The 24,478-nt window shown below is 41.6% G+C and overlaps 1 protein-coding gene across 1 annotated transcript in view; it reads left to right on the top strand.

Annotated features, from left to right (window-relative positions):
* Nucleotides 1-24,478, top strand: part of LOC142931667 (ryanodine receptor 2-like) — a 54,325-nt gene that overhangs the window by 9,751 nt on the left and 20,096 nt on the right. Inside the window, 49 exon segments of the mRNA XM_076075693.1 lie at nt 750-991; nt 1,214-1,406; nt 1,503-1,722; nt 1,957-2,061; nt 2,217-2,320; nt 2,445-2,528; nt 2,703-2,862; nt 3,138-3,285; nt 3,559-3,767; nt 4,191-4,365; nt 4,552-4,760; nt 4,924-5,110; nt 5,387-5,519; nt 5,880-5,994; nt 6,315-6,475; nt 6,740-6,899; nt 7,122-7,208; nt 7,451-7,677; nt 7,932-8,145; nt 8,250-8,879; nt 9,031-9,231; nt 9,327-9,438; nt 9,568-9,680; nt 9,997-10,304; nt 10,462-10,576; nt 10,827-10,959; nt 11,254-11,357; nt 12,656-12,791; nt 13,505-13,691; nt 14,509-14,617; nt 15,680-15,800; nt 16,119-16,288; nt 16,562-16,782; nt 17,356-17,446; nt 17,551-17,691; nt 19,127-19,290; nt 19,478-19,556; nt 19,656-19,745; nt 19,967-20,104; nt 20,243-20,320; nt 20,677-20,752; nt 20,863-20,986; nt 21,179-21,294; nt 21,667-21,731; nt 22,521-22,633; nt 22,851-22,900; nt 23,103-23,163; nt 23,447-23,694; nt 24,216-24,297. Coding sequence (XP_075931808.1) covers nt 750-991; nt 1,214-1,406; nt 1,503-1,722; nt 1,957-2,061; nt 2,217-2,320; nt 2,445-2,528; nt 2,703-2,862; nt 3,138-3,285; nt 3,559-3,767; nt 4,191-4,365; nt 4,552-4,760; nt 4,924-5,110; nt 5,387-5,519; nt 5,880-5,994; nt 6,315-6,475; nt 6,740-6,899; nt 7,122-7,208; nt 7,451-7,677; nt 7,932-8,145; nt 8,250-8,879; nt 9,031-9,231; nt 9,327-9,438; nt 9,568-9,680; nt 9,997-10,304; nt 10,462-10,576; nt 10,827-10,959; nt 11,254-11,357; nt 12,656-12,791; nt 13,505-13,691; nt 14,509-14,617; nt 15,680-15,800; nt 16,119-16,288; nt 16,562-16,782; nt 17,356-17,446; nt 17,551-17,691; nt 19,127-19,290; nt 19,478-19,556; nt 19,656-19,745; nt 19,967-20,104; nt 20,243-20,320; nt 20,677-20,752; nt 20,863-20,986; nt 21,179-21,294; nt 21,667-21,731; nt 22,521-22,633; nt 22,851-22,900; nt 23,103-23,163; nt 23,447-23,694; nt 24,216-24,297 — 7,509 coding nt within the window.

Here is a 24,478-nt window from a genome sequence, read left to right as displayed (position 1 = left end):
CAAGGTTAGTGTCGCTATAGGAACTAGCATTTTTTTCTCAAGACACCGTGTTGGCCAGACTGAATTTCAGCAACATATTGGTGATTTTCTCCATGTTATTGTTTGTCGAACTCGGCTTCTAAATTGTCTCAGGTAATTCAGTTTCGGTATTGATATTGGGGGCAAAAGGAGAACCTCTGCAAGAGCCTGGTCCTGTATTTGTTCATTAATGTATGACTTCATAACAATGCAATGTGCTGTGCCCTTGAGATTTGAGCTATGTTCTGTGGGGACTGCAGAGAGTACCACATGTCCTGCAGAGGGAAAATACAGTGTGTGGTCCTACACAGGGCATTATGGTAAAATTTTTCAAACAAGCATTTGGCAGAGTTTCAACCTTAATTAGATATTCTGTTGTGTACAGCAAAAAAATCGGTGTTGTTTAACTCACTCTAGTCATAAATACCCATTCTACCTTTCAGACTTACCACTGGAATTTCTTCAGGTGGCGATACGCTTGTCCAGGATTCTCATACACTGCATTTAATTCTCTGGGATTTCTCATGGTTTCCTGCTCTTCTCAATTGTTCTTTTTTTCATGTCGTAGTCATAATCATATTGCTGTGTAATTTTGGAGACCTATTCATGTTTTTCAAATGAATATTGTACTAAAAAATCATTGTAATCAAGCAATATACAACAAAACCGTATCCAATCGTCTGTCTTTTTTTGCCCTCTTGTTTATCTCCGGTATTCTCTGCACACCACAGCATGAGACCGAACATCTTTTTGGCTCTCAGCGAAGAATCAGCCCAGCATCGGAGGTGGTACTATGAGCTGGTTGTAGATCATGTCGACTCCTTCCTCACATCTGAGCCCACCCACCTGCGCGTTGGCTGGGCTCGCTCTGAGGGCTACCAGCCCAGGCCCACAGGAGGGGAGGGCTGGGGGGGCAATGGAGTGGGAGACGACCTCTGCTCGTATGGCTTTGATGGGCTTCACCTCTGGTCAGGTGAGGACGAGATCCAACAAGAGATCCAAATTTCAGACTACAGTAGAAGCAGAATTGGGGAACTCGCTCACAAAAATGTGAATATGAATATTTCAATCTTGTTTAGTTTTGTCAGGGCGCATAGTTCAGGGTTTTTACTGATCCCTTGAGTAACAACCAACTTTACATCAAAACTACATCTGAACATGGATGACATTAAAGGCTGTGTCTCCTCATTCTCAGGCTGCGTGGGCCGCAGGGTGAGCTCTCTCTTCCCTCACCTGCTGAAAGATGACGATGTGGTCAGCTGCTGTCTTGACCTCGGTGCTCTCTGCGTCTCCTTCCGAGTCAACGGTCTGCCTGTGCAGGGCATGTTGGAGAACTTCTGTGCTAATGGACTTCTTCATCCTGTGGTCAGCTTCTCTGCAGGAGTCAAGTCAGTAGTGGAGATACCTGAATTCATGTTTTTTGTCTCCGTGCGGACCGCGATGCATCCAGTAAATGTCTTCCGTGTCCTTTTTCTGGAATGCAGGGTTCGCTTTCTGTTTGGGGGGCAGCATGGAGAGTTTCGCTACCTGCCCCCGCCAGGTTTTGCTCCGTGCTCTGACGCTCTGCTCCCGAGAGTCAAGCTGAAGTTAGAGCCATGTCAGAAATACATCTTGGACCGTGGAGAGGGGACACAAGAGCTCATTGGCCCCTTAGTACCTGCAACTCCATTGACCTTTACTCCCACACCAGTAGACATCAGCAAGGTAAGAAATCAGCAGTCAAACAGATGTTATTTTACAAAAAATTATTTGCTATCGTCTTTGTACAGGTAGAGACTTTATATCATATGATATTAAATTGGATATAAAGATATTATTTTTAAATTGGATACAAAGATATTGTAGTTATATCACAATTTGAAGTTGATCCTTTATGTTGAAAGATATCTAATCAATGTAGCTCAGTTACCCTTACTGTACTAATATTACTCTCCATAGGTGGTATTGCCCCCACAACTTGAGGATATTAGAGAAAAAATGGCTGAGAATATCCATGAACTCTGGGCGATGGATAAGATTGATCTTGGATGGACACATGGACCTGTAAGAGAAGAGAAACAACATCAATGATTTATTTACATTGCATACATGAAAACCACTTGTCACATAGCATGTAAGGAATGTACCCTCGAAAGCTTGGTCCAGCTCTCTTTCGGTTTTACTTGCGGCTTAAAAAAATACCAGCTTTTGTCAAATAGGTGAGAGATGAAGTTAAGAGGCATGATCCGAGTCTGCTGGAGTTCTCTAAGCTGTCGGAGCAGGAGAAGAACCAAAACCTTCAGATGTCTCAGGACACACTCAGGTGAGCCGTCTGCTATCTGCATCATACAATACACAACACTTTGAAGCTTTTTTTAATGTGTACATGTCCTCGAGGCTTCGTTTTCAATGGTTAGTGAATGTCTTTGTTTGTTTTTCTACTGGAGGACTCTCCTTGCCCTTGGTTTCCACATTGGTTTGACGGATGACCACGCTGAGGAGAGAGTGAAATACATGAGACTAGCCAACAAGTATGTACAGCTTTAGTTGTTTGGAGCCCTTGTACATATTAAACATTTGGGCCGAGGGGATGGGATGATCTATTTTTTGTTGAGTTTGCCTGATGATCTTATTCATGAATACTGTAAATGCTCAACTACATCATAACAACTCATTTATGATTTTTTTTAAATTCCCCTTCACAGGTATGAGCAGCCCAGTGGCTATAGACCGGCCCCAGTCGACTTGAGCCAGGTTTTTCTGAGCCCAGCTCACGAGGAAGTGGTTAACTTGTTGGCAGAGAATGATCACAATGTATGGGCCAGAGAGCGCATCAAGCAGGGATGGACCTATGGAGCCCAACAGGTTTATGTTTTCTGCTGTATTACTGCTTTGGTCAGACACTGCTGTGGAGGAATCTGAACAACTTGTTGCTCAAATGCAATTCAGCTTGTTTTCAGTCTTAATCATGTATACACCCTCACTCAAAATGAGACTTCTTGATTTCAGATATGAAATAATATTCCCTGCTCATTGCCTCCCAGTCACAACATAGACATTGACATCGCAACAGCACACGCTGATACTGTTCTTTAACAAATATAGTTGCTCATTTTTGCTCCTTGCATCTGTACTTTTAGGATGTGAAAGGGAAGCGTAGCCCGTACCTCGTGCCCTACGGCCTTCTTGATGAAAGGAGAAGGAGAGTGGGCAGGGAGGGTGTCAGAGAGGCTGTCTGTCCTCTGCTGGCCTACGGTTACAGCGTGGAGCCTCTCAACCAGGAACGCAGTATGTCTCAAAGCCCCGTCATCAGTCTTATCCGTTAAAGCTCAGCTCAGTTCACTTTTGTTTATTGTAACCGTCATAAGATAATGCATTTTAGTTCAGTTAAAATTAGGCTCTGTTCGTATATAAGTTTCACCATTTTACAGAATACTCACAATAACTGCAACATTTGTCAACGTTGTATTACAAAAATTGCACTGAATTGAATGGGGATTGAATGCAAATTTATTATTTAAGCAGATAACCATGTTTTTTTTCTGTTTCTTGGGTTTACAGCCACATTATCAAATGCATGTCTCTTCTCTGCTGAGAAGTGCAGAGTGTTCAGACCAGATAAATCATACTCTGTGACCCTGGGGAAGTGGTACTTTGAACTTGAAATAGTGACAGCTGGGAATATGCGAGTGGGCTGGGCCCGACCAGGCTGTACCCCAGATAAAGAGCTCGGCTCAGATGACCAGGCATTCGTCTTCCATGGATTTGAGGTGGGAAAATAAAATTAGCTAGTTCTCAATATGACCACATGACAAGTGTTTCTGTTAAAAGAGCAATACATCCAATCCACTCATAATAGCACATGCCTTTATGTTCTCACAGTTGTTAATTTCTTGATTTACTCTCACAGTATACAGCATTATAATATAATAGAAATATTATAAAAAACTCAAAATGAACTCATGAACGCCTGAAGGGAATTGGACTTATGGATGAATTGATTAGAATTGGATGCCCAAAGGATACTGCGATCTCACAAAACACCTTTTTGGCCATAATTCAATAATTCATAGGCTCATTATGACACTGTCTCACAAATGTCAAACAGGATAAAATGATGACATTTTAGACGAACAACCTTGAGGCAGTAATTGTGGTTCTTTGTAACTCCTTTTCTTCCTTTTGCTTTTCAGGCTCAGTGGTACCATCAGGGCGTTGAGCCCCTGGGACGTCCGTGGCAGAGAGGCGATGTGGTGGGTTGCTTGGTGGACACGACTGACCGCACCATGATTGTCACGCTCAATGGAGAGGTGCTGTTTAATGACAGAGGATCAGAGCTGGCTGCCAAGGACTTTGATATCGGAGATGGTTTGGAAGAGTTTTTTTTTTTTTGTTGACATTATACAGTGTATTTGATAGACTTAGTTACTGTTTATTTAATTGAAAGATAATGTGGCAGTACTATCCATTTCTTGAGAAAAATCCAAACTAAAGACAGAAATCATTTTATCCGACTAAAGTATGTTTCTTCTTGTCTCTACTCGTATTGCACAGGCCTGTTGCCTGTAGTCGGTGTTGGGGTGAACCAGGTGGGAAGGCTAAACCTGGGCCACCAAGTGAGCTCTCTGCAGTACTTTACTGTGTGTGGCCTGCAGGAGGGCTATGAACCATTTGCTGTCAACATGGCCAGAGACCCAGCCCTGTGGATGAGTTGGAAACAGCCTCAGTTTACCTCCATAATGCCCGAGGATCAAAACCTACAGGTTAGTTTACCAGTCTACGGGCTTTCTTTTACCAAGTAGCTGATATTATATGTCTTCTCAAGCATGTAGTATGGAGCAGTGGCTCTCTGGGACCCAGGGTCGCTTACAGCACTTGTTAATTGACAGCGCTGATCCTGAAAATCTTGTTCAAATCTTATTCCAGGTCACCAGAGTCAGTGGCTCAAAGGACTCCTTATCCAGCCTGAGGGTTTCTCAGCGGTTGTTTGCACACCACGGTGGAGGCAGTGAGATGAGCTTTTACCGGCTCAGCATGTCCGTCGAGTGTGCTCTCATCCTCACCAGCCCTGCGGGGGGTGGGCTTCCTGTGGCCTCCAGCTCTCTCTCTCCAGGTTCAGACGATATTACATCATATCATATATCATATACAGTGTGTTCAAGTCAGCCACACGGATGACCTCACTGAGGACAACAAAAATGACTTGTTTGAGTTTAAAAATAAATGACATTACCCCTGATGCAGCATGTAAAAATTACGTAGCTATTAAGAGATGAACATTTTGTGAAATAATTAGTGTGTGAGATATCCAACCATTATGACCTTGAAGTGTTGTTCTGTTTAAGCTCCCCTGGGTCCTGCTGTAATTAATTCCCATTGTCCTTTTTAGGAAGGAAAGAGCAGGAGGAGTTTGACTCTGACTTTGAAGTGCTGATGAAGTCAGCCCACAGCTTTGCTGGCTCAAGAGATGAGCTCAACCACAAGGATCACAGTCACGACAAAACGTCAAAACTGAAACAACGGTCGGTTGTAGGGAACTGGGATGATATGTAATGAAATTCATATACTTTAGAAAATAGAAGAGTGAACACAAAATAATGAATATTTGAGTCAATGGTGGTCTTTAAGTTACAATAATAATGTACCAGTTATATAACAATGCTGTGTATTGTATTATTGTCTATATTTGTCTGCCAGGTGATTAAAATGACAAAAGCATGGTTCTGACTGAAGTTTCCCCAAATGAAATGAGAGAAAACAGGAAATGAAGATTGTTAAGAGACGCAAAGAGAGCAGACAGGCTCTGCAGATTAATAGTGACTGTGGTGAGACAAAGTTCTTTGTGCTGCATATGAATTAATTTGTGTTTCTTTTCTGCAAAGGTTCATGCTGAAGAGGACAAAACCAGAGCTAGTCAGCACCAACTCATCTGCACGGCTTCTAGAAGATGTCGTAGTGGACAAGGATAACTATGGTCACCTTCTCCAGAGCTCCAGAGTAAGACTCTCGTTTTCTTATCATCTCACCATAACCAGAGAGTCACAGAACATAGAAATACAACACTAATATGAAAACCAAATGTCATGGGCTTTTATTTTTGATTTATTGAATAATGTGCATAGATAATGAGAGAAAAGACTAAATGTATTTGGACACTCTGCTGCCTCATAGTGCACTAAAAGTAAACAAATTACACTTCAGGGTTTATGCACATGTACTGTGCAACTCTTCAGCTCCTGGTGGGTCGATACAAAAACAAAGTAGAAAGCAAAATGAAAACACCAAACAATGACACCCAGCTGCCCTCTCTGTTTCAGTATTACTACTCAGTGAGGATTCTTCCAGGCCAGGAGCCGTTTAATGTGTGGGCAGGCTGGGTGACCTCTGACTTTCATCAACACGACATGACTTTTGACCCCGATGGTGTCCTCACAGTGACTGTCACCCTGGGAGACGACAGTGGAAAAGTCCAGGAAAGGTTAGGAAACAGCAAGACCGTTTTATTGTCGGTATCGTTGACTCTGCCAAGATTTTAATTGAATTTAATACTTATTGCTGTCGGAGATGATGATGATGTCATGATTATGCTTTTCTGAAATTATATTTACTGTATTACTGGAACACTAAATATTACTGAATTTCAACGCTATTGACTCTCAGGAGTTTTTTTGTCTTATTTTGAGTTTTCCTGACAAATTATCGGCAAACTGCCAATTAACCGTATTCCCATCATTTTGCACAGTGTGAAGCGGTGTAACTGTTACATGGTGTGTGCTGGAGAGGCAACAGGCCTGTCTCAGAGTCGCAGAAGTACAGGTTTGGAAATTGGCTGTTTGATTGACACAGCCACTGGGCTGCTCACCTTCACCTCCAGTGGAGTGGAGATGGCCACCTTCTACCAAGTAGGTCACACAGGAATCTATTTGATTTGTTCATACCTATTAGTATTTTCTTCTCTAGTCATTATTTTTGTTAAATGAAATACATTTATGTCTAAATTCAATACACATAAAACCTTACTTTAAACTACGTCTTTTACTATTATGAAAATAACTTATAGTGAGCAATGTTTGACTTGGAGCATTGCATTATTAAACTGAGGTAGTATTGTTCTGTCTTATCAGGTTGAAGCCAGTACAAAGCTGTTTCCGGCTGTTTTTGTCAAGCCCACTACGAGCAGCATGTTTCAGTTTGAGCTGGGAGCCATAAAGGTAAATGAACTCTCCATTTTTAATCAAACACATTAGAAAGACGCGTTTTTACTCTTTACAGATAAAGGCAACATAATTAAGGAATTCGGGCTAACTGTTGTTCAAAGACTGGATCAGTAATTAATCAGGTTAATTAGGTTGCATCTTTGCTTTCAATCAGTGTTTCAATCAGTTTTATTCTTTACAAATGTTTCGTGGTCTGTTAACATCCTTTCCTTGTGTTTGTCTTCCTCTCGATCCAGAACGTGATGCCGCTGTCAGCAGGTTTGCTTCGCAGTCAAAGAAGGAATGCAACCCCTCAGTGTCCTCCCAGGCTTCAAGTCCAGCATCTCAACCCGGTTTCATGGATCAGAGTACCAGACCGTGCATTAAAAGTGATGGTGGATCGGCCAGATGAGCGCCGCGGCTGGAGAGTCCAATGCCATGAGCCCCTACAAGTCATGACCCTTCAGATTCCTGATGAAAACAGGTTAAATAATGGAAATAAATGTTTTTTTTGGAATCGGACTTGCAGACTTTAAGTGCACAGGAAGTGATGCATGTGTTGTTTGTATTGATCATCCATCATGCATCTTATTCCTCATTGATTTGCAAGCACCAGGCAGCACATGCTTGTTTAGTGTCTAATATCATCAACAATGCAACAGGCTACAGCATTTGGTGCCGCCATTTTGCCAAGATATCAAATAAAATTGTCTTTACCTCTTGATCACATCCTTCAAGGTCTGTTAACATTCTGGAGCTGTCAGAACTGGATGACCTCTTGACCTTTCACCACCACACTCTCCTTCTCTACTGCTCTTTATGCGCCCTTGGAAACACCAGAGTTTGCCACGCCCTCTGCAGTCACGTGGACCAATCCCAGATCCTTCATGCCATTAAGAATCCCCACCTCCCTGGCCCCCTCCGCTCTGCATTTTATCAGCTCCTTACTCAGGTAATTGCTTGTTTGACTTAATGTTTTTCTTTAGGTAATTCATTCATAAACAACAGGATAAGGAAACTTTGGAGAGTAAATAAATGTGTATTCTTGTTCTTTAGGTTCACCTCAGCAGCCACACCACAGCATGTCACATGATGAACCACGAATATATTGTTCCTATGACTGACCAGACCAGAGAAATCACCCTTTATCCCAGCCCTGCTAATGGTGTTAATGGGGAGAATGGTCTACCTCTAGAAGGCATTTCCAGCACTAGTCTCAGCACATCTCTTAAACCACAGATGCATTTCTCATCTCCTTGTTTTGTCAGGAGTGATGGGATGGAAGGAGATGGTACAGGGGATATAGCCTGCACAGACAGCCCAGAAATCCCTCTGGACATGTTGAAGAACCTGACTGTGGAGATGTTGACTGCGGGCGTATGGGCTGCGGGTCAGGGTGTGAGGGATCCTGTAGGAGGCAGCATTGAGCTTCTGCTGGTTCCCCTAATTAGACTGTTCTACACCCTACTGGTTATGGGGGTGTTTGGGGATGAGGACCTGGGGAAAGTTCTGAGACTGATTGAGCCGGGAGTCTTCTCCATAGATGCCGGAACCATCGAGAAGGAAGAGGATGAAGAAGAAGCTAGTGATGATGAAAAAGAATGCAACGGGTGCAACAAAAAAGAAGATTACCCCCTTAAACAAGGACTTCTTCAAATGAAGCTTCCTGAAGCTGTCAAACTTGAGGTGAACGAACCAGCAGATTACTTTCATGTTTGTCGTTCTTCTCCTTTCTTTTGATGTAATTTTGGATTAGCTTCAGAAGCTATGTTTATATATTCCTCCACGCTATCTAAAATGAATCGCAAAGGAAGATTTCATACGTTTCTTTCTCCAGCTCTGCCATCTGCTGTCCTACCTGTGTGATTGCCAGGTGCGCCACAGGGTAGAAGCTGTGGTTGCGTTTTCTGACAACTTTGTGGGCCAGCTGCAGGAGAACCAACGCTTTCGCTACAACCAGGTCATGCAAGCACTCAACATGTCTGCTGCTCTCACCGCCCGCAAGACCAAGGAGTTCCGTTCACCTCCACAGGAGCAGGTTGAATTTGCTGACATGTGCTTAAAGAAAAAAAACATTAAAGATTCCTTAGATTATCGTCTATACTGTGTCTGTCATCCGTGCCCTGTCTTTAGATCAACATGCTGCTGTGCTTCAAAGAGGATGAGCAGCAGGAAAACTGTCCATGTCCAGTGGAAATCCAACAGCTCCTGCATGACTTCCATCACCTTCTCAGCACACACTGTGGTTGGAACATAGCTTATTTTTGACATATTCTTTATTAGTCTTCTTTGAGCCAGGGCGCTATGAAAAATCTCCTTGAAGGCACTTACCAATATTGCCACTGAGTAAATCTCATCTGTTGCTGCTATGCAGGCATTGAATTGGACAGTGACACAGAGGACGAAGAGGACTCAGAGATGTCTCTGAAAGACCGACTTCTCAGTCTAGCGGCGAGAGTGATTGGACTGATGAAGACACCAATAGAAGTGGAAGGGAGTAGAACGCAGAGCGCCAGTAAGTGCATCTATGGTGCCAAAGCCCCCTCTTTGTCTTACTTTGTACATTGTGGCCTATTCATTTACGTGCACATGGGATTGTGCAACCTTTTTGGGTTCAGTATCAATACAATATAGGAACATAGCTGAATTGTAATAAAAGATAAGATGGGTGAAAATCAATGTGAATATGAAGTGTTAACCTCCCATCAGAGATGTCATGTTCAATACAGCCAACTAAACTTTGTGTTGGACAAACACCTAAAATGTAATATAAAATAACCCTAAAATGTAATAAAATATTCAGTCTCATTACTTTTCACCTGCTTTTTCTTCAGAGTCCCTCAAAACGCTGATCTCTGAGACGATGGTGCGTTGGGCTCAAGAGACTGAGATGGAGGACCCTGAACTGGTTCGGGCTGTCTTCTCATTGCTGCACCGCCAGTATCAGGGCCTCGGGGGCCAAATGACAGCACACCTCTGCAGAGCCTATACGATCAGCCAGCCATCGGTAGAAGACACCATGGCTCTTCTCTCCTCGCTGAGCCAAATCCGCTCCCTCCTCAGTGTCCGCATGGGGAAAGAAGAGGAGAGGCTGATGATCAGAAGACTCGGGTAGGGGGACATTTCTAATGGGACATGGGTTTGCTTCATTTGACACCAATAATGTTATTTGTATTGATCTATTTCTAACATATATGCATCGTAATATCCTTTGTTGTGTGGAAAATATCTTTCATTTTTTTGTCATTTTTCACTGTTTTACATACAGAGACATTATGAATAATAAAGTCTTCTACCAGCACCCTAACCTAATGAGGGCATTGGGGATACATGAGACCGTGATGGAGGTGATGGTCAATGTTCTTGGAGAAGGGGAATCAAAGGTGAAGAGACAAATCTGACATTTACAGTGATAATATGGACAAAATGTGTGTAACGAAGAAGCATGTCTTTTCATTAGACGTATGGTAGAGTATCTGTATTCCATCGGTCATGTACTAAAGGTAAAGGTTATACTGTGTTGTAGCTGCATCATCAATACAGAGCAATACTCCCTGCAGTGCAGTCAGTAGTGCCATGACCTCCTCACATCTTGATTTCCTTTATACCCATGCATTGATTTTCCTTTGTTAGGAGATCACCTTTCCGAAGATGGTGGCCAGCTGTTGTCGATTCCTGTGTTATTTTTGCCGCATCAGCCGCCACAATCAGGGAGCCCTGTTCGACCATCTCAGTTATCTGCTGGAAAACAGCAGTGTTGGTCTAGGTAAATCTTATTTCCTCTGGCAATTTCCGAGGCCATAGTTTGTAGTGTTGTTGCAAGGATGGCGTTCAATTTTTAAACATGTAACATTGAAAGATTCACTAAGGTAGTTTACTGAGTAAAGTTGTATTAAAGTGTACACAGACGTGGTATTGTTTGTGACCCTTTTACTCTATGCGAGGACATTATTTTGCACTTAAGAAAATAACCTTGTGAAGGTGTAACCCGCAATATATCCTGATATCATTTATAGTTTATGAGTCAGCGTTTAGATTGTTTAATGACTTCGTCCCTTAGCTTCACCATCCATGCGTGGGGCCACTCCTCTGGATGTGGCAGCAGCCTCTGTTATGGATAACAATGAACTGGCCTTAGCGCTGAGGGAACCTGACCTAGAGAAGGTGAGTTCTTATTTGCTGCCTTCCTCTACACTGCTGATGCTAATAGTCTCCATTATGTCCATAAATACTCTGGGCTCTCATTTATGTTCTTTGCAAATTAACAAAACGGGGCCCGAAGGAGGCGTACGTGCTTCCCATGCACAAGTTGCGATTAATGAAAACAAACTTGACGGGAGAATGTTCGCACCCGTACGGAAACTCTGACCCATGCATACCCACGCTATGGAGACGAGGGACACTGTCAACGCAGATGGTGAGGTGGTGAATTCTAACCACTGTCGAATTTAAATGTGAGAGTACATCATTATACGTATAATGATGCCTCTAACACATTTCATTTCATTACAATCACATTACTTCTAGATCCACTTTATCATTAATAATCAAACCAGCAGTTATATTTGACCCATAACTATTCCATAAGCACCTTTCAATTGTAAAATATATAAACCCACTCAAATCTCAAATCAAATTTCGCTAAATATTTCATCAGTGCTGTCTGCACCTTACAGCGCAGAGTGGAGAGGGCCGTGCTACAGAGCGCACCGTACCATCGGCTGCAAAAAACATCACATCAAATGGCATTAAATAATTGCAGAACAGAGCGTCAATATTCTCCAATATCAATCAATTATATCTTCAAATGAAGTACACATATCACCAAGTACCATTTAAGTTTTCATCGTTTTTGTGTGTAAAAATTGTGCAGTGAACACAAATTTATTAATTAATTTATGGTTTATTTGATAGGGACAGATGTGGTGCATGACACGCTCTGCCATCTCCAGTCACCTCACCTGGCACATCTTCCGCCTGCACATATGGATTGTGGAAATTAGCAAAGTGTGGAAATAAAGGCAGTGAGAGCTTTTGCACAATCACTCCTCCATTGAGTCCTAATCACAATGCTAGCTAAGTTCAACAGAACAAAACTAAAATGCTGAATGATATTGTGTTCCCCTATCAAACCGCCATTTTCAAATGATATCCAGTGTGTGGGATACCACTGATTGTCGCGATCAATTAAGAAGCAACCAGTCTGGAATGGAAGAATTAGCAGGGAAAGAGTGTCTGTACACGTGGATCCTACACACTGTTTTATAGTTGAGACGCCTGGTCTGTAATGGAAATGCTCTGACATTCAATATTGTTTTGCAGCGTCACTCTCATGTCACTCATCTATGTTGTTTATGTTTGTCACTGTCTATGAATTCTTGGTTATCTTTGTTGCACCCCATTAGTTGTACAGTAGCTGCAATGAACCAGTGTCTGTAAAACTAATGTCATTTACTATCCAGGTGGTGCAGTACCTTGCTGGCTGCGGTCTCCAGAGCTGTCCGATGCTCGTGGCTAAAGGCTATCCTGATATTGGATGGAACCCTGTGGAGGGCGAGCGTTACCTGGACTTTTTACGTTTTGCTGTCTTCTGCAATGGTAATAGTTCTACCCATAGTCCTCCCATTCAGAGCACATCCTGTGATCATTTTAATAAGATTTCTGTCGGCATGTGTGTTGTTCCAGTCTGTTTATATATTTCGGAATGAACCTAATTATATACACTTCATTGTCCCTTTACAGCATCTGGCTTGATTATTTTATTTGACCATTTGTCTTTGAGGGAATTTTAGTTTTTTGGCAGCCATTAAAACTCATTAATTATTTCACAAACTGTATTATCTATATATTCAGTTATACTTTTCACTTAACCTTTTCAGGGCATTAATCACCTCTCAGATATTCGCTGCTAGAATAACACACTCCACACAGGTGGAGGCTGCATCATCTCAGGCTTCCAATTAAGTGAGCTATTTGCAATAGAGGTAATTAACTCTGGGTCTTCTACTATTGATTTTTCTGACACTGAAGCGGTGCCCAGAAAGCATCAGTTAAAATTGTCCTTGAGGATGCTGACAGTTCAGCTAAATGGCATGGAATTTTAAACCAAGTGCCTTTCATGTTGTTGTAGCCTTAAAGTTGTACATATAGTGACCTGGGCATCATTATTCCATTATTCCATTGATTTCCTATAAATTCAATAAGAATATCTGAGATAAATATGATCTAAAACAAAGAAATGCATTCCCACAATTTCATCCAAGTTCACCTTTTTGGTTAATCTTTATCTTCTGTGCGTTTCTTAACCACAGGCGAGAGTGTAGAGGAGAATGCTTATGTGGTGTTGAGGTTGCTGATTCGTCGGCCTGAGTGTTTTGGCCCTGCCCTGCGAGGTGAGGAGGGAAATGGCCTCCTAGCAGCCATGCAGGAAGCCATCAGGATCTCGGAGGACCCTTCTATGGACGGACCTTGCATCACCCACCAGTCCAACAAAACACTGTCAGTATGAGATGTTGGTGTATGTGCTTATATGTGCAAACATATAAGCTAATATGCACAAACTCTGCAGTTGACAAGACCACAGACAGTTTTAGTGCATCACATCTTATTTTCTATTTTGTATGGTATAGAAATACTCATAAAATAGGTTTTCTATGATTTTCTGCTCCATTTCAGCTTCATCACTTTCTCACACCAATATGTAAGCTCATTGATTGATTCCATTTTCCCGTGAACTTTCAATGCACAGAGTTGAAAATGATTAAACTTCGCCAGCGTCAAGAGATTTGTGTATAAATATTTTATCTAAATGCTACGCTTTCTGTAAAAAGCATTAAACAATCATCTAAAGTAGTATAACATCGTACTGGGTATAAACCCGTTTAGCACTGTGTCTTTATGCCCGATCATAATAAGTCCCAGGATTCATTTTCTCTCAGGCTTTTCAGAGCAGTTCTTGGCTTGAATGCAGCATCTGTGTTCAGCCAACCTTCCCTTGGTAAATAGAGGTTAAATAAGCTATGTACAACAGTGGAACGGTTTAATGACACTGATTATTTTTAAGCTGCTTAATTCAGGATTTATATGGAGTGGGAGCTGAACACTGCTCTGTCTGCATTTCTTCTATTGTAACTGTCAGAATTTTAGATAAATATTGAGGTCATTAGAAATGAGGAGGAAAGATCGTATCTTATCCTGCTTAATGGGCGGCTTTATTTAGGAATAATCAATCATTTGATTATATTAACAATGATGATTAATGATATAATTCAGTTAATGACAAGCTTTGGACTGTTATGATTGTCTCCTGTAACAGAGACGTTGTCCAGGACACTGATGATGACCTCATTCACATGGGCCACGCCATCATGACCTTCTACTCAGCCCTTATTGACATGCTGGGACGCTGTGCTCCAGAAATGCATGTGAGTGTTTTTCCAGCTTTCAGAAGCCCTTCTGCATCAATATCCGCTGTCGTCTCAAACAATAAAGCCTAATGGAGAAAAGAGTGGGTCAAAGTGAGCCAAAGAAAGAAATGCCCTGGCCCGCATACTCTTTATGTTTAGACTATAAAACTGAAAACATTTAAATGGTCATTTGATGACAGAATATGTAATGCTTCAATACCAATGATACTACTTTACTGTACTGTAATACTGCATTCATCTCATTAAACTCCACAACATTGAGACTCTAGTTGGACTATACTGTGTTAATATACACTGAATGTGTAGAATATTGAAGACACTATGTTCATTAATTATACATATTGTCATGTATGTTGTCAGGTGGTCTGTGATGTCCATCAAAACTCTAAACTCCCCGGTGCTATTTACTGGATATTGACAGTGTAATTGGCTTAATTCTGTCAGAATGTACACACTAGGCCAGCGTGGGGAGTGGCAAGTGTACCTGACTGTCAGCATAAGGGCCTGATTTAAAAAAAAAAAAAAAAAAGAAGCCTTTTGAAAGGATGCCTTTCTTTCTGTGTTACAGTGGCATTGAAGTTCAAAGGAAAAACAAGACGGGGACAATTTTTGTGATGCGTCTTTCAAACACAAAGCCTGTTAGAAAATGCCTGACAGAAGTCTTTGAAATGCATTTAATTCTTAAAAAAATAAAAGTTAATAAAAAAGGAAAATAAATGTTTCAAAAGACAAATGAACAGAACTACAACACTTGTAGGAATTAAACCAGCAAGAGTTAATACACACTTTTTCAGAAAAAAAACAACGAAAAAAAGTCTACATAGTTTCTGAACTTGACACAAATTACATTTGTACTACAAAATGGGCTGCAACTCATCATAAGGAAGATGTCGTTAGAATTGTATGACCCACTGTAATCCTTCCACTGATGATGCCATATAATACAATATATGTACATAAGAATGTCTTCTTTTTTTCACTCTATCATCACATATTGTGAGAATCCTTTGTAAGCTGTATATGACCAATAAGAATGTTTTGTTCTGAATTGTTGTCCAGTTGATTCAACGAGGCAAAGGAGAAGCCATCCGGATCAGAGCCATTCTGAGATCGCTCGTCCCCATTCAGGATCTTGAGGGAGTCATCAGCATCTCCTTTCAAATCCCTTCAGTGTCCGGAGGTCAGCCCATCTTACAGTGCTAAAAAAACATCTGCTTGTATTCAGTATTTACACAGAAACCTGGCTTGTTTGCTACGGTTGCTTTTTAAATTATACCCTAAAGACCCATTCAGAGATTTTTGTTGTTACAGTGTTCCTTTTACTCTCCTGTTATGCACCATCCTGTGTACATGATGGTGACAATGGTTGAGTCTGGACCAGGGATCCAGAACCACACACAGGGATCTGCTCACATAGTGCAGATAAATATATAATACGTGTGTCAATATGACCTTTGGTCTTAACATCTAATCTTTACTTTTTCATTTGCTTGTCCAGATGGTCTGGCGGTTGAGCCTGACCTGTCCACAGTGTTCTGCCCAGACCACAAGGCAGCTGTGGTTCTTTTCCTGGACCGGGTCTATGGCATTGAGAACCAGAACTTTCTTCTCCACCTACTAGAAGTTGGCTTTCTGCCCGACCTTCAGGCAGCTGTCTCTCTTGACACTGTGAGCAGAGAAAATTGTATTTTGTTGCCCTGTTCAGAGAAGATTCATTCCAATGAATGAATGTTTTGTTTTCCATAAAACTTAATAGTATGCCTCCCACCTGATAAAAGTAGATTGTTCAGCTTCAATTTTAACATATTTCGAAGTTAAATCCGAGGACATTTTGTTTGGATTCCTGATCATGGTCACTAGTTCTTCCTCACTCCATCTTGTGTATTTAGTTCCCTTTAGTTAATTGGACTCTGTAATTGTAACCTCTCTTTTTCATTGCAGGCTGACTTAGGATCCACTGATATGGCCCTGGCCCTCAACAGATACTTATGTACATCTGTTCTCCCCCTGCTCACCAAATGCTCAGCGCTCTTTTGCCCGTTAGAGGACCATGCTTTGCTGGTGGATTCTCTCATCCAGGCCATCTACAACCTCTCCAGGGCTCTGAGCTTGACCAAGGCTCAGAGAGACACGATCGAAGAATGTTTGCTAGCTGTGTGCAGGTAGTGCTATTTGTTGGTATGATGAAGCTCGTCAGGGTTCTCTCTCTTGTTATTATCATAAAGAGTTGTTGCTGTCTGCAGATAGGATATAGATATTTCATCAAGTCGCTATTAGATTATATATGTTATGGTACAATGTTATCTTTGGAAGCTGCATGTGGTTATGTGGTGTGCCATTTGTAATTTATAAATGATCGCACCATTAGCTTCCTGTATCGATTGACCTAACTGCATTTTTGCTTTTTACCAAATCATACGTTGAGAAGTGAAAAGAGACACGGTAACAAATCATTGCTTCCTGATGCAAACACATAAGTGCACTCTTGTTCCCACTAATTATATTTAATGAATCACCAGTAAGCCTGTTTTGCCCAATTTCGATGTTATTTACCAAAGTCAATCAGAAATGATAACCAACTAATTGGATCTTGCCTATGGCAACTTCTCAATTATATGCGACGTTTTTTCTGAGACATGATAATTACTCATAACATCATTCATCTGTTGTGTGTGTTGGTGGATGTGATTTGTATCTGCTCATGTGACAAATTCTGCCCTCATTGGTGTCCTCAGTAAACTCCAACCCTCTATGATGCAACCTCTTCTTCGACGTCTTGTCTTCGATGTTCCCCACCTCACAGACTACAGCAAGATCCCATTAAAGGTGAAACATATTAGTTTACTACAGTATATGTGAAAATATACAATTGTACACCGAGTTAAAAAGATAACATTTTATTGACTTTGGTCAATACTTTCATCAACCAGCTCTTGACCTGTCACTACGAGCAGAGGTGGAAGTACTACTCACTAGCTGGAGGGCCGGATGACCATGGTTTGGCCTCTGAAGAGGAGCTCCACCTATCTAGAAAGTTGTTCTGGGGCGTGTTTAAGGCCCTGGCAAAGAAGGTAAACCATACTGAATACCTGTGTTCATCTCAAAATCACATGGAAATGATGTACAGTTGGAAGAACTAGTGCACAGCCCCTTTTCTGGTCGTGGTCGTTTGGAATGGGATGATCGGTCGGCCCCTATTGCTTGTTTGAAGTGCTGTCGAGAACTGCTCATTGCTTGTTGACTCCAAGGAAGTGAAGAAGAGTTCGGTTGTAAAGTATATCTAGTATATCCAGCAGCAAAAGTAAACTGCAGTCAATGAGCTGTGACCTGTAAAGGTTCACTGCGGACGACATACTAGAGCCAGTCTGCAGAGCTCTGAAGCTCCGCCCCGCTGCTGCACAGAGCGCTGTTTGCTTGTTTATTCAAAGTTAGATTAATATTGAATATGGCACCAACTCTCACACTGAACATCCTTGGGACCCCAAAAATACAGCCGCCAAGTGTGAAGTAGATCGGATTAACAGTTCTCGAGATATTCAAAGGACATGCATACACACACACACGCACACGCACACACACACATACACATGTACACGCACACACACACATACACATGTACACGTACACGTACACACACACACATACACACACACACACACACACACACACACACACACACACACACACACAGTACATAGAGATTCTTTGCTTTATAGTTGGATATTTTCATGGAGCACCAGAAAAATTGCAGAAAAATAATAAATGTTTGATCCTACTATTGATTTAGTGCCTCTTTTTATTTCAACTCAAAGTATATTTCAGGTGAATCACCAAAATCCGTGTTTGATTTTCTCTACTAGTAAACTTGTAGAATAACTTGTGTGGAGGAAGATGCAACACACTTGAGATTTACAGTAAATCTTTCATATCCTTGTATGAAACCAACCCCTGAACAGAGTTATTGGAAACGTGAGAATCTCTCCTCAGTTGTCTGCATGCATGTACCAGCATATTTATGAAATGATATTTACCAGACAGATGGAGAACATGAAATGAAAAAGAAGTTAGTTCATAAAATCATTCTCGGCCCACTTGTAACCCACATCAAACGGCTTCAGAAACCGAGTCAACAATGCACAGAAGAATCTCTTCAGAGAAATATTACAGAGTGTAAAGTGTAGCTCAGCCCTACAGTGTATTTGTTGCCCTATTTATTGGACTTCGCTTATTTTAAATATTATATTTATACTTTTTAGATTATATTAGTTTGTTACTCTTGTATCATACACACATTACAATAATTATAAATACAAATAATTAAATGCAATGGTTATTAAATTGTAATTAAAGCTTTTTTCCTCAGCTGAATAGTGTTCTCTTTGTCAAATTCAGAAAGTTTATCCCATTTTACAGTATTGCCCGGCTTCCCTTGACCCTGTCTCTTTTTCTTCTGTCCCTCCTACAACATTATGTTTCCAATACCCCCGTCCTTCTCCACCTCTACAGCCCTATGAGCCTCAGTTGTTCAGGCTGTCTGTCCAGTGCCTGGCTGCAGTGGTCATGGCCCTGCCCCCTGACCACATGGACTCAAGCTGTGTGTCCCATACGGAGAGAAAAGCCTCAATGGACACAGAAGGACACTTTGACCCCCAGCCTGTAGATACCTCCAGGTAAGATACCTACCAGGGATATCTATTGATTATGGATAAAGGTATAAATATTGAAAACCTTGCTTCTCGATGACCTGTTCAGCCCCAGGTTGCTTTTAATGCTCTTGATAAATATTTGTGCTGGTGTATCCAAAGGTGTTACTGTGCTATAGAGCTAAATTATGTTTTATTTCTTTCCCTGCGCTAGTGTGTCAGTGCCAGAGAGACTGGAGTTTGTAGTTAACAAGTATGCAGAGCACACTCACGAGAAGTGGTCACTGGACAAGGTAATACCAGTTGTGTGTTGTGTGGTTGAGCTAATATCACGATGTCTGCATATTTTCTAATGTGGAATTTTTACTCAATCTGTGTCTTATCTCTGTCAGTTTGCCAATGGCTGGGTTCATGGGGAGCAGCTATGTGAGAACACCAAGGTTCACCCTCTCCTCAAGCCATACAGGGCTCTGGCTGAGAAGGTAGAGTGAGAAGTCAAAAAAAGAAAGAGAAATCCCAGAGGCACTTGCCTGCTCAATGTGGTGTGTGTGTAACATAAAAGATTAAAATGCCTCGGTTCGTGGTCTTTGTTGTATGGAGTGGACAACAGACTTCTTTTCAAGTTTTTGGAGTTTGATTATGTTTTGCGCTTCTGCTGTCCTTCGACAACCAATAAAGTTCAGTTTTACATATTATATTTCAGGAGAAGGAGGCATACCGCTGGGCAATTAAAGAAACAATAAAAAGTATGCTGGCCTTCGGATGGAGCATAGAGAGAACCAAAGAAGGAGACTCATTTGGCACGCAAACCTGTACACGCAGGGTGTCCCAGTCTGGACAGGTATATGTACTCAAAAGGCCACATTCACTTAACCTCTGAGCACCAAACGTCATTCTAGTCATTCACAACTTCTCCTTACTAGCTTTCACACATTTTTTTTTTTGACTTTAATAATCAGCCATTTGTTGTGTGTCCTAGCTGTCTTTTGAAGGAGCATCAACCTTCAGCCCCAAACCTATGGACATGAGCAGCATCACCTTATCATGGGACCAGTGTGTGAGGAATACCTTTTGTTTTTGTTCTACCTAAATCTGCATAGGTCAGAACGCTGGCCTATTACTAATGTTGTGTAATAAGGCAAATACATTAGAATAATTCAAATAATTTTGTGCGTGTAATCTGGGCTACAGTTGTGAGTTGTCAGATGTCATGTAAACATCTTAAAAAGAGAAATCATCCACCATTGGTAACATGTTTGGAGTGCTACAGGACTCCTTGATACATTCCTTCACAAAAGTAGTTTCCTTGTTGGAGAAGTGGGCCTGGACTTTCCTCCTGCTTTGAAAGTGGAGTGTAAGGAGCTGATATGTATGTGCCAGACAGAAAATGGATTTTTACTTTTGTTGCTATAGGCTATGGCTGAACAGTTGGCTGAAAACTACCACAACGCCTGGGCTAAGAGGAAGAAATTAGAACTTGAGAGTAAAGGTACCGTACCATACTGTGACCGTATATGTCTTCAAATCCTCTCCTCTACTTGTAGGAAGCACAGACCAGTTAACAGAATTGCAACACATTTGACCCATTTCCACTCGCAGGAGGGGGCGGCCATTCGATGCTTGCACCCTATGATACCCTGACTGCCAAGGAGAAGACCAAATTCAGAGAGAGAGCAAAGGATATCCTCAAGTTCCTTACGCTCAATGGCTACACAGTGTGGAGGTGAGCACAGAATGAGCTTGTGATTGCAAAAGGGCAATGTGATACAGTATGTATGAGGTGGGTTGGCAAGTGAGGTGTTCCATTTTCATTTTGCAGTGCTGTGCGGGCAATTCTGGAAATTCAAAATACAAAGTCCAGATTTTACAGCGATTAAGGGTTAATTTTCCCTGTTTGATTTCACTTCCTCTACAGGGATAGGAAGACAGTGGAGATGGACTTTCCAGCCATGGCCAACTGCTTTGGCTACACTCTCCTTCAGCGGCTGCTGTCTCACACCGAGGACGCCCAAGAGCAGATGTTGGAGCTGGGTAAGATGACGGTGTTCATGAATGTTGAGGCCGAAAACAAAAGTCAAGGAAATTAAATTCATAAAAGAACTTTCACATTGTACATCCCAAAGGTATGAGTACTTTATGTAGCTGACCTTACATTTTGAATATATCACCGGGGCTTGAATCTCCACGTTGTATCAATAACTGCCAGCAGTCTCTTCAGCAAGTCTGCCTCAGGGTAGTTTTAATTTGAACCATCAGAAAATAGCGCACACCAGACCAGGCCTTGGTATGTGAACTGGAGACTTTTATTATCTGCATCGCTCTGTTTTTATCTGACGTATCATTGTAGTTTAAGTCCTTGATTTTTGTATTTCATTGTGCTTTTCTTTCCAGAGGTGATGCAAGCCAGAGGACAGATGTCTAAAGGAGAGAAAGCTCCACGCCAGCAAGCAATTAATTTTTTTCCCAAGGTTTGCCTCAGATCAAATGCATATCTCAACAATCTTCTGTCCAATTGAATTTCTCCAACGCCATCTTCTTCCCTCCCCGTAGCCTTTGTTTTCCATTTACGTCATCTAATTAGTTCAGTTAGATGGTTACCACGGACAACCCCTCTAAGTCAAACCCTTTGTGGCCGTGTAATTTATTTAACCATTTTAGAAATCCATGTGGGCGTGTCGATTGCCATCAGGACGCTGATTAAAGCTTCCCACGCAGTTCTGCCTCTAAGGAGGCAGTGAATGAACAGGGTTTATTTTTCATTGACAGGCACCACTGAGTCAGACCCAGTCAGCCAATACCATCAACACACAGTCATGCCTCAGATCTCTACACCCCACAACTCACACAACCATGCAGTCTGGTGATGCTTCATAAGAAAAGCTATTAAAGTGAAAAATGTTTAACTCCCACGGGTCGTTGTTGGGTCCATCATTACAAACGCATGTTAAACAGGCAGGCACTGCTCAGACCACTACCTTTTGAAATTCTAGTCATGGTCACAAGACATTCAGATCGGCTGAATTAAGAGAAAGTGGGGAAAAAAGTACTTCCAAATATCTATTTGATGTAATGGTGCGGTCATAAAAAAATGTTTTTCTCAGCGTGTGGGATGTAGCTTCAATGAGGCATTGGGACAAGCAGGCACAGAATGCATGTGATGTTGGTTTATTTTTCATACACAACCTTGAAGCTACAGTAGTCGGAGGAAATTTAAGGGGAATGTGGTTAATACATCTGGCTATTACTCCATTTAACAGGTTATCCTTCCTCTCTTGGAACAATTTGTGAAGAGCCACTGTCTGTATTTCCTGTCCACTTCTCTCTGCTCGAGAAGCTATGCGTCAAAAAAGGAAAAGGAGATGATTGCAAGGTCTGTATCACCCCCGACAAAACACATGGTATGCTGATTACACTGGTAGTATTTTAAAGTGTTCTTGTGCTCTTGCACATTGTATTTTACTGGAACAATTCCTCAGACATGTTTTTCTTTTTTAACAGAAGAAACCTCATTCTTCTGATTGCGTGTTCGGTAATTGTTCCACTCCCCTCTCCTCATTACTGCGCTTGTCTTTTCTTCTCACCTCCAGCCTCTTTTGTAAGCTTGCAGCTCTGGTAAGACACAGGATTTCACTCTTTGGTAAGGATGGTGTGGAAATACAGCTCCTTCAGACATCAATTGTCCCACTCTTTTTAGTTGATTCCTTGGTTTGCTCATTAATTAAGATGTTGTTGTGTGAGATTACAATTCATTATGTGTGTATGCATGTTCTGTATATTACTTTTTTTTGTCTGTGTGTGCTGAAATTCTGGATTTGGTGTGTGTGTGTATGTTTTTCTAGGAAACGAGGTCTCATCAGTTGCAAGCTGCCTCCATGTTTTGTCTCGGGCTCTGGATGCCAGGTATAGCTAGATGGCACTACTGTCTCACTCTGCCTGAATCGATCTCCCTGCTCTGCCTGCGGTCACATCAGTGTCACATCAGTATCACACCGGCATGTCTGAGGATGAGATGACTGGTGTAATTGAGCCACTGATTTTGACTGGTCTGGTGGATAGATTAGCAGCTGATTTAGTCCATGTAACAATTTACTACAGAAAATAAATGATTATTTTAATTACACATACTTGCATTTGTGCTAGTCGCAGGAACATTAACTGCCATTTTCTCATCTTTTGGCCTTAGGGCATTGATTAACTCAGCCCCAGAGTCCATCCAAGCATCTCTGCATTCATTCTTTGAGGCAGCCGCCACTGATCTGGAGACGACTGTGGAAAACCTGTCTGTGACCCTGGTCTGTTTACCTCAGAGTAGGAATCAACCGGCTAGAGGAGTAGCCAAGGTTCTCAGCTTCACAACCTCCGTTCTCCTTCCCACCCTCACATCCCTCTTTCAGCATCTTGGCAACCAAAACTATGGCGTGGACCTCCTGGGTAAGGGCGTCCTTGATGTCGACCACCATTAATTAAGGAACAATGTCTCAAATTATTGTATGATTCATTTTACATCCTAAAGAGCACACTAAAATACACAATTATAAATGTAATGTGTTCACATATCTTCCTGTATCAGTAGTTCATATACAAGCACCACCACATGTGTTTACAGTAGTCTCATTCATTTCCCTCTGTATGCTATAAAGCTGGATGAACAGCTGGTTTCCACATCTCTGAAATCACTCTGAGGGATTTCCCCTCAAATTCCTACCTTCTTCGTCTTTGAAAGCAGCTCTCATTGAGTGTCTCAGGGATGGCCGCGGAGCAGCAGGAGCATATTGTCTCCTCCACTAATATCCTGACCTTCCAGGAATCATTCATTACTTGAATCAGCAGCCATCCAGCTAGTCTGTCTCTCTGTGATTGTAAGATATCAGCTTTCCTACTCAGTGCCCTTTGCGGTGCCTGAAAGAAACCGAACAAGGATTTCAGCTTAATCCATCACCTTTTCTTTCCAGTGGGGAGTATCCAGCTGTCCTGTTACAGGATCCTCAACAGCCTCTTCTCTCTTGGCACCAGTAGCAGCATCTATATGGAGGGGTACTTCCTATATTGCTATTGATTTCAGAGTTTGTGCTAATGACCATAATGTCTTATTTTAATCCTCTTTTCTCTCTATTTTATTTCTAATGTTTTTTTTTCACATAAGCTTTTGGTTAAAATGTGTTTACTTCTTACTTTGTGTATACTGTATATAGAATACTTAATCATAGAAATCACT

The sequence above is a fragment of the Anarhichas minor genome, unplaced genomic scaffold (assembly GCF_050575085.1).
Source record: "Anarhichas minor isolate MPS153535 unplaced genomic scaffold, ASM5057508v1 ptg000054l, whole genome shotgun sequence".
NCBI lineage: Eukaryota > Metazoa > Chordata > Actinopteri > Perciformes > Anarhichadidae > Anarhichas > Anarhichas minor.
The sequence above is the reverse complement of the archived record's forward strand: the minus strand, read 5'-3'. Positions and strand labels throughout refer to the sequence as shown.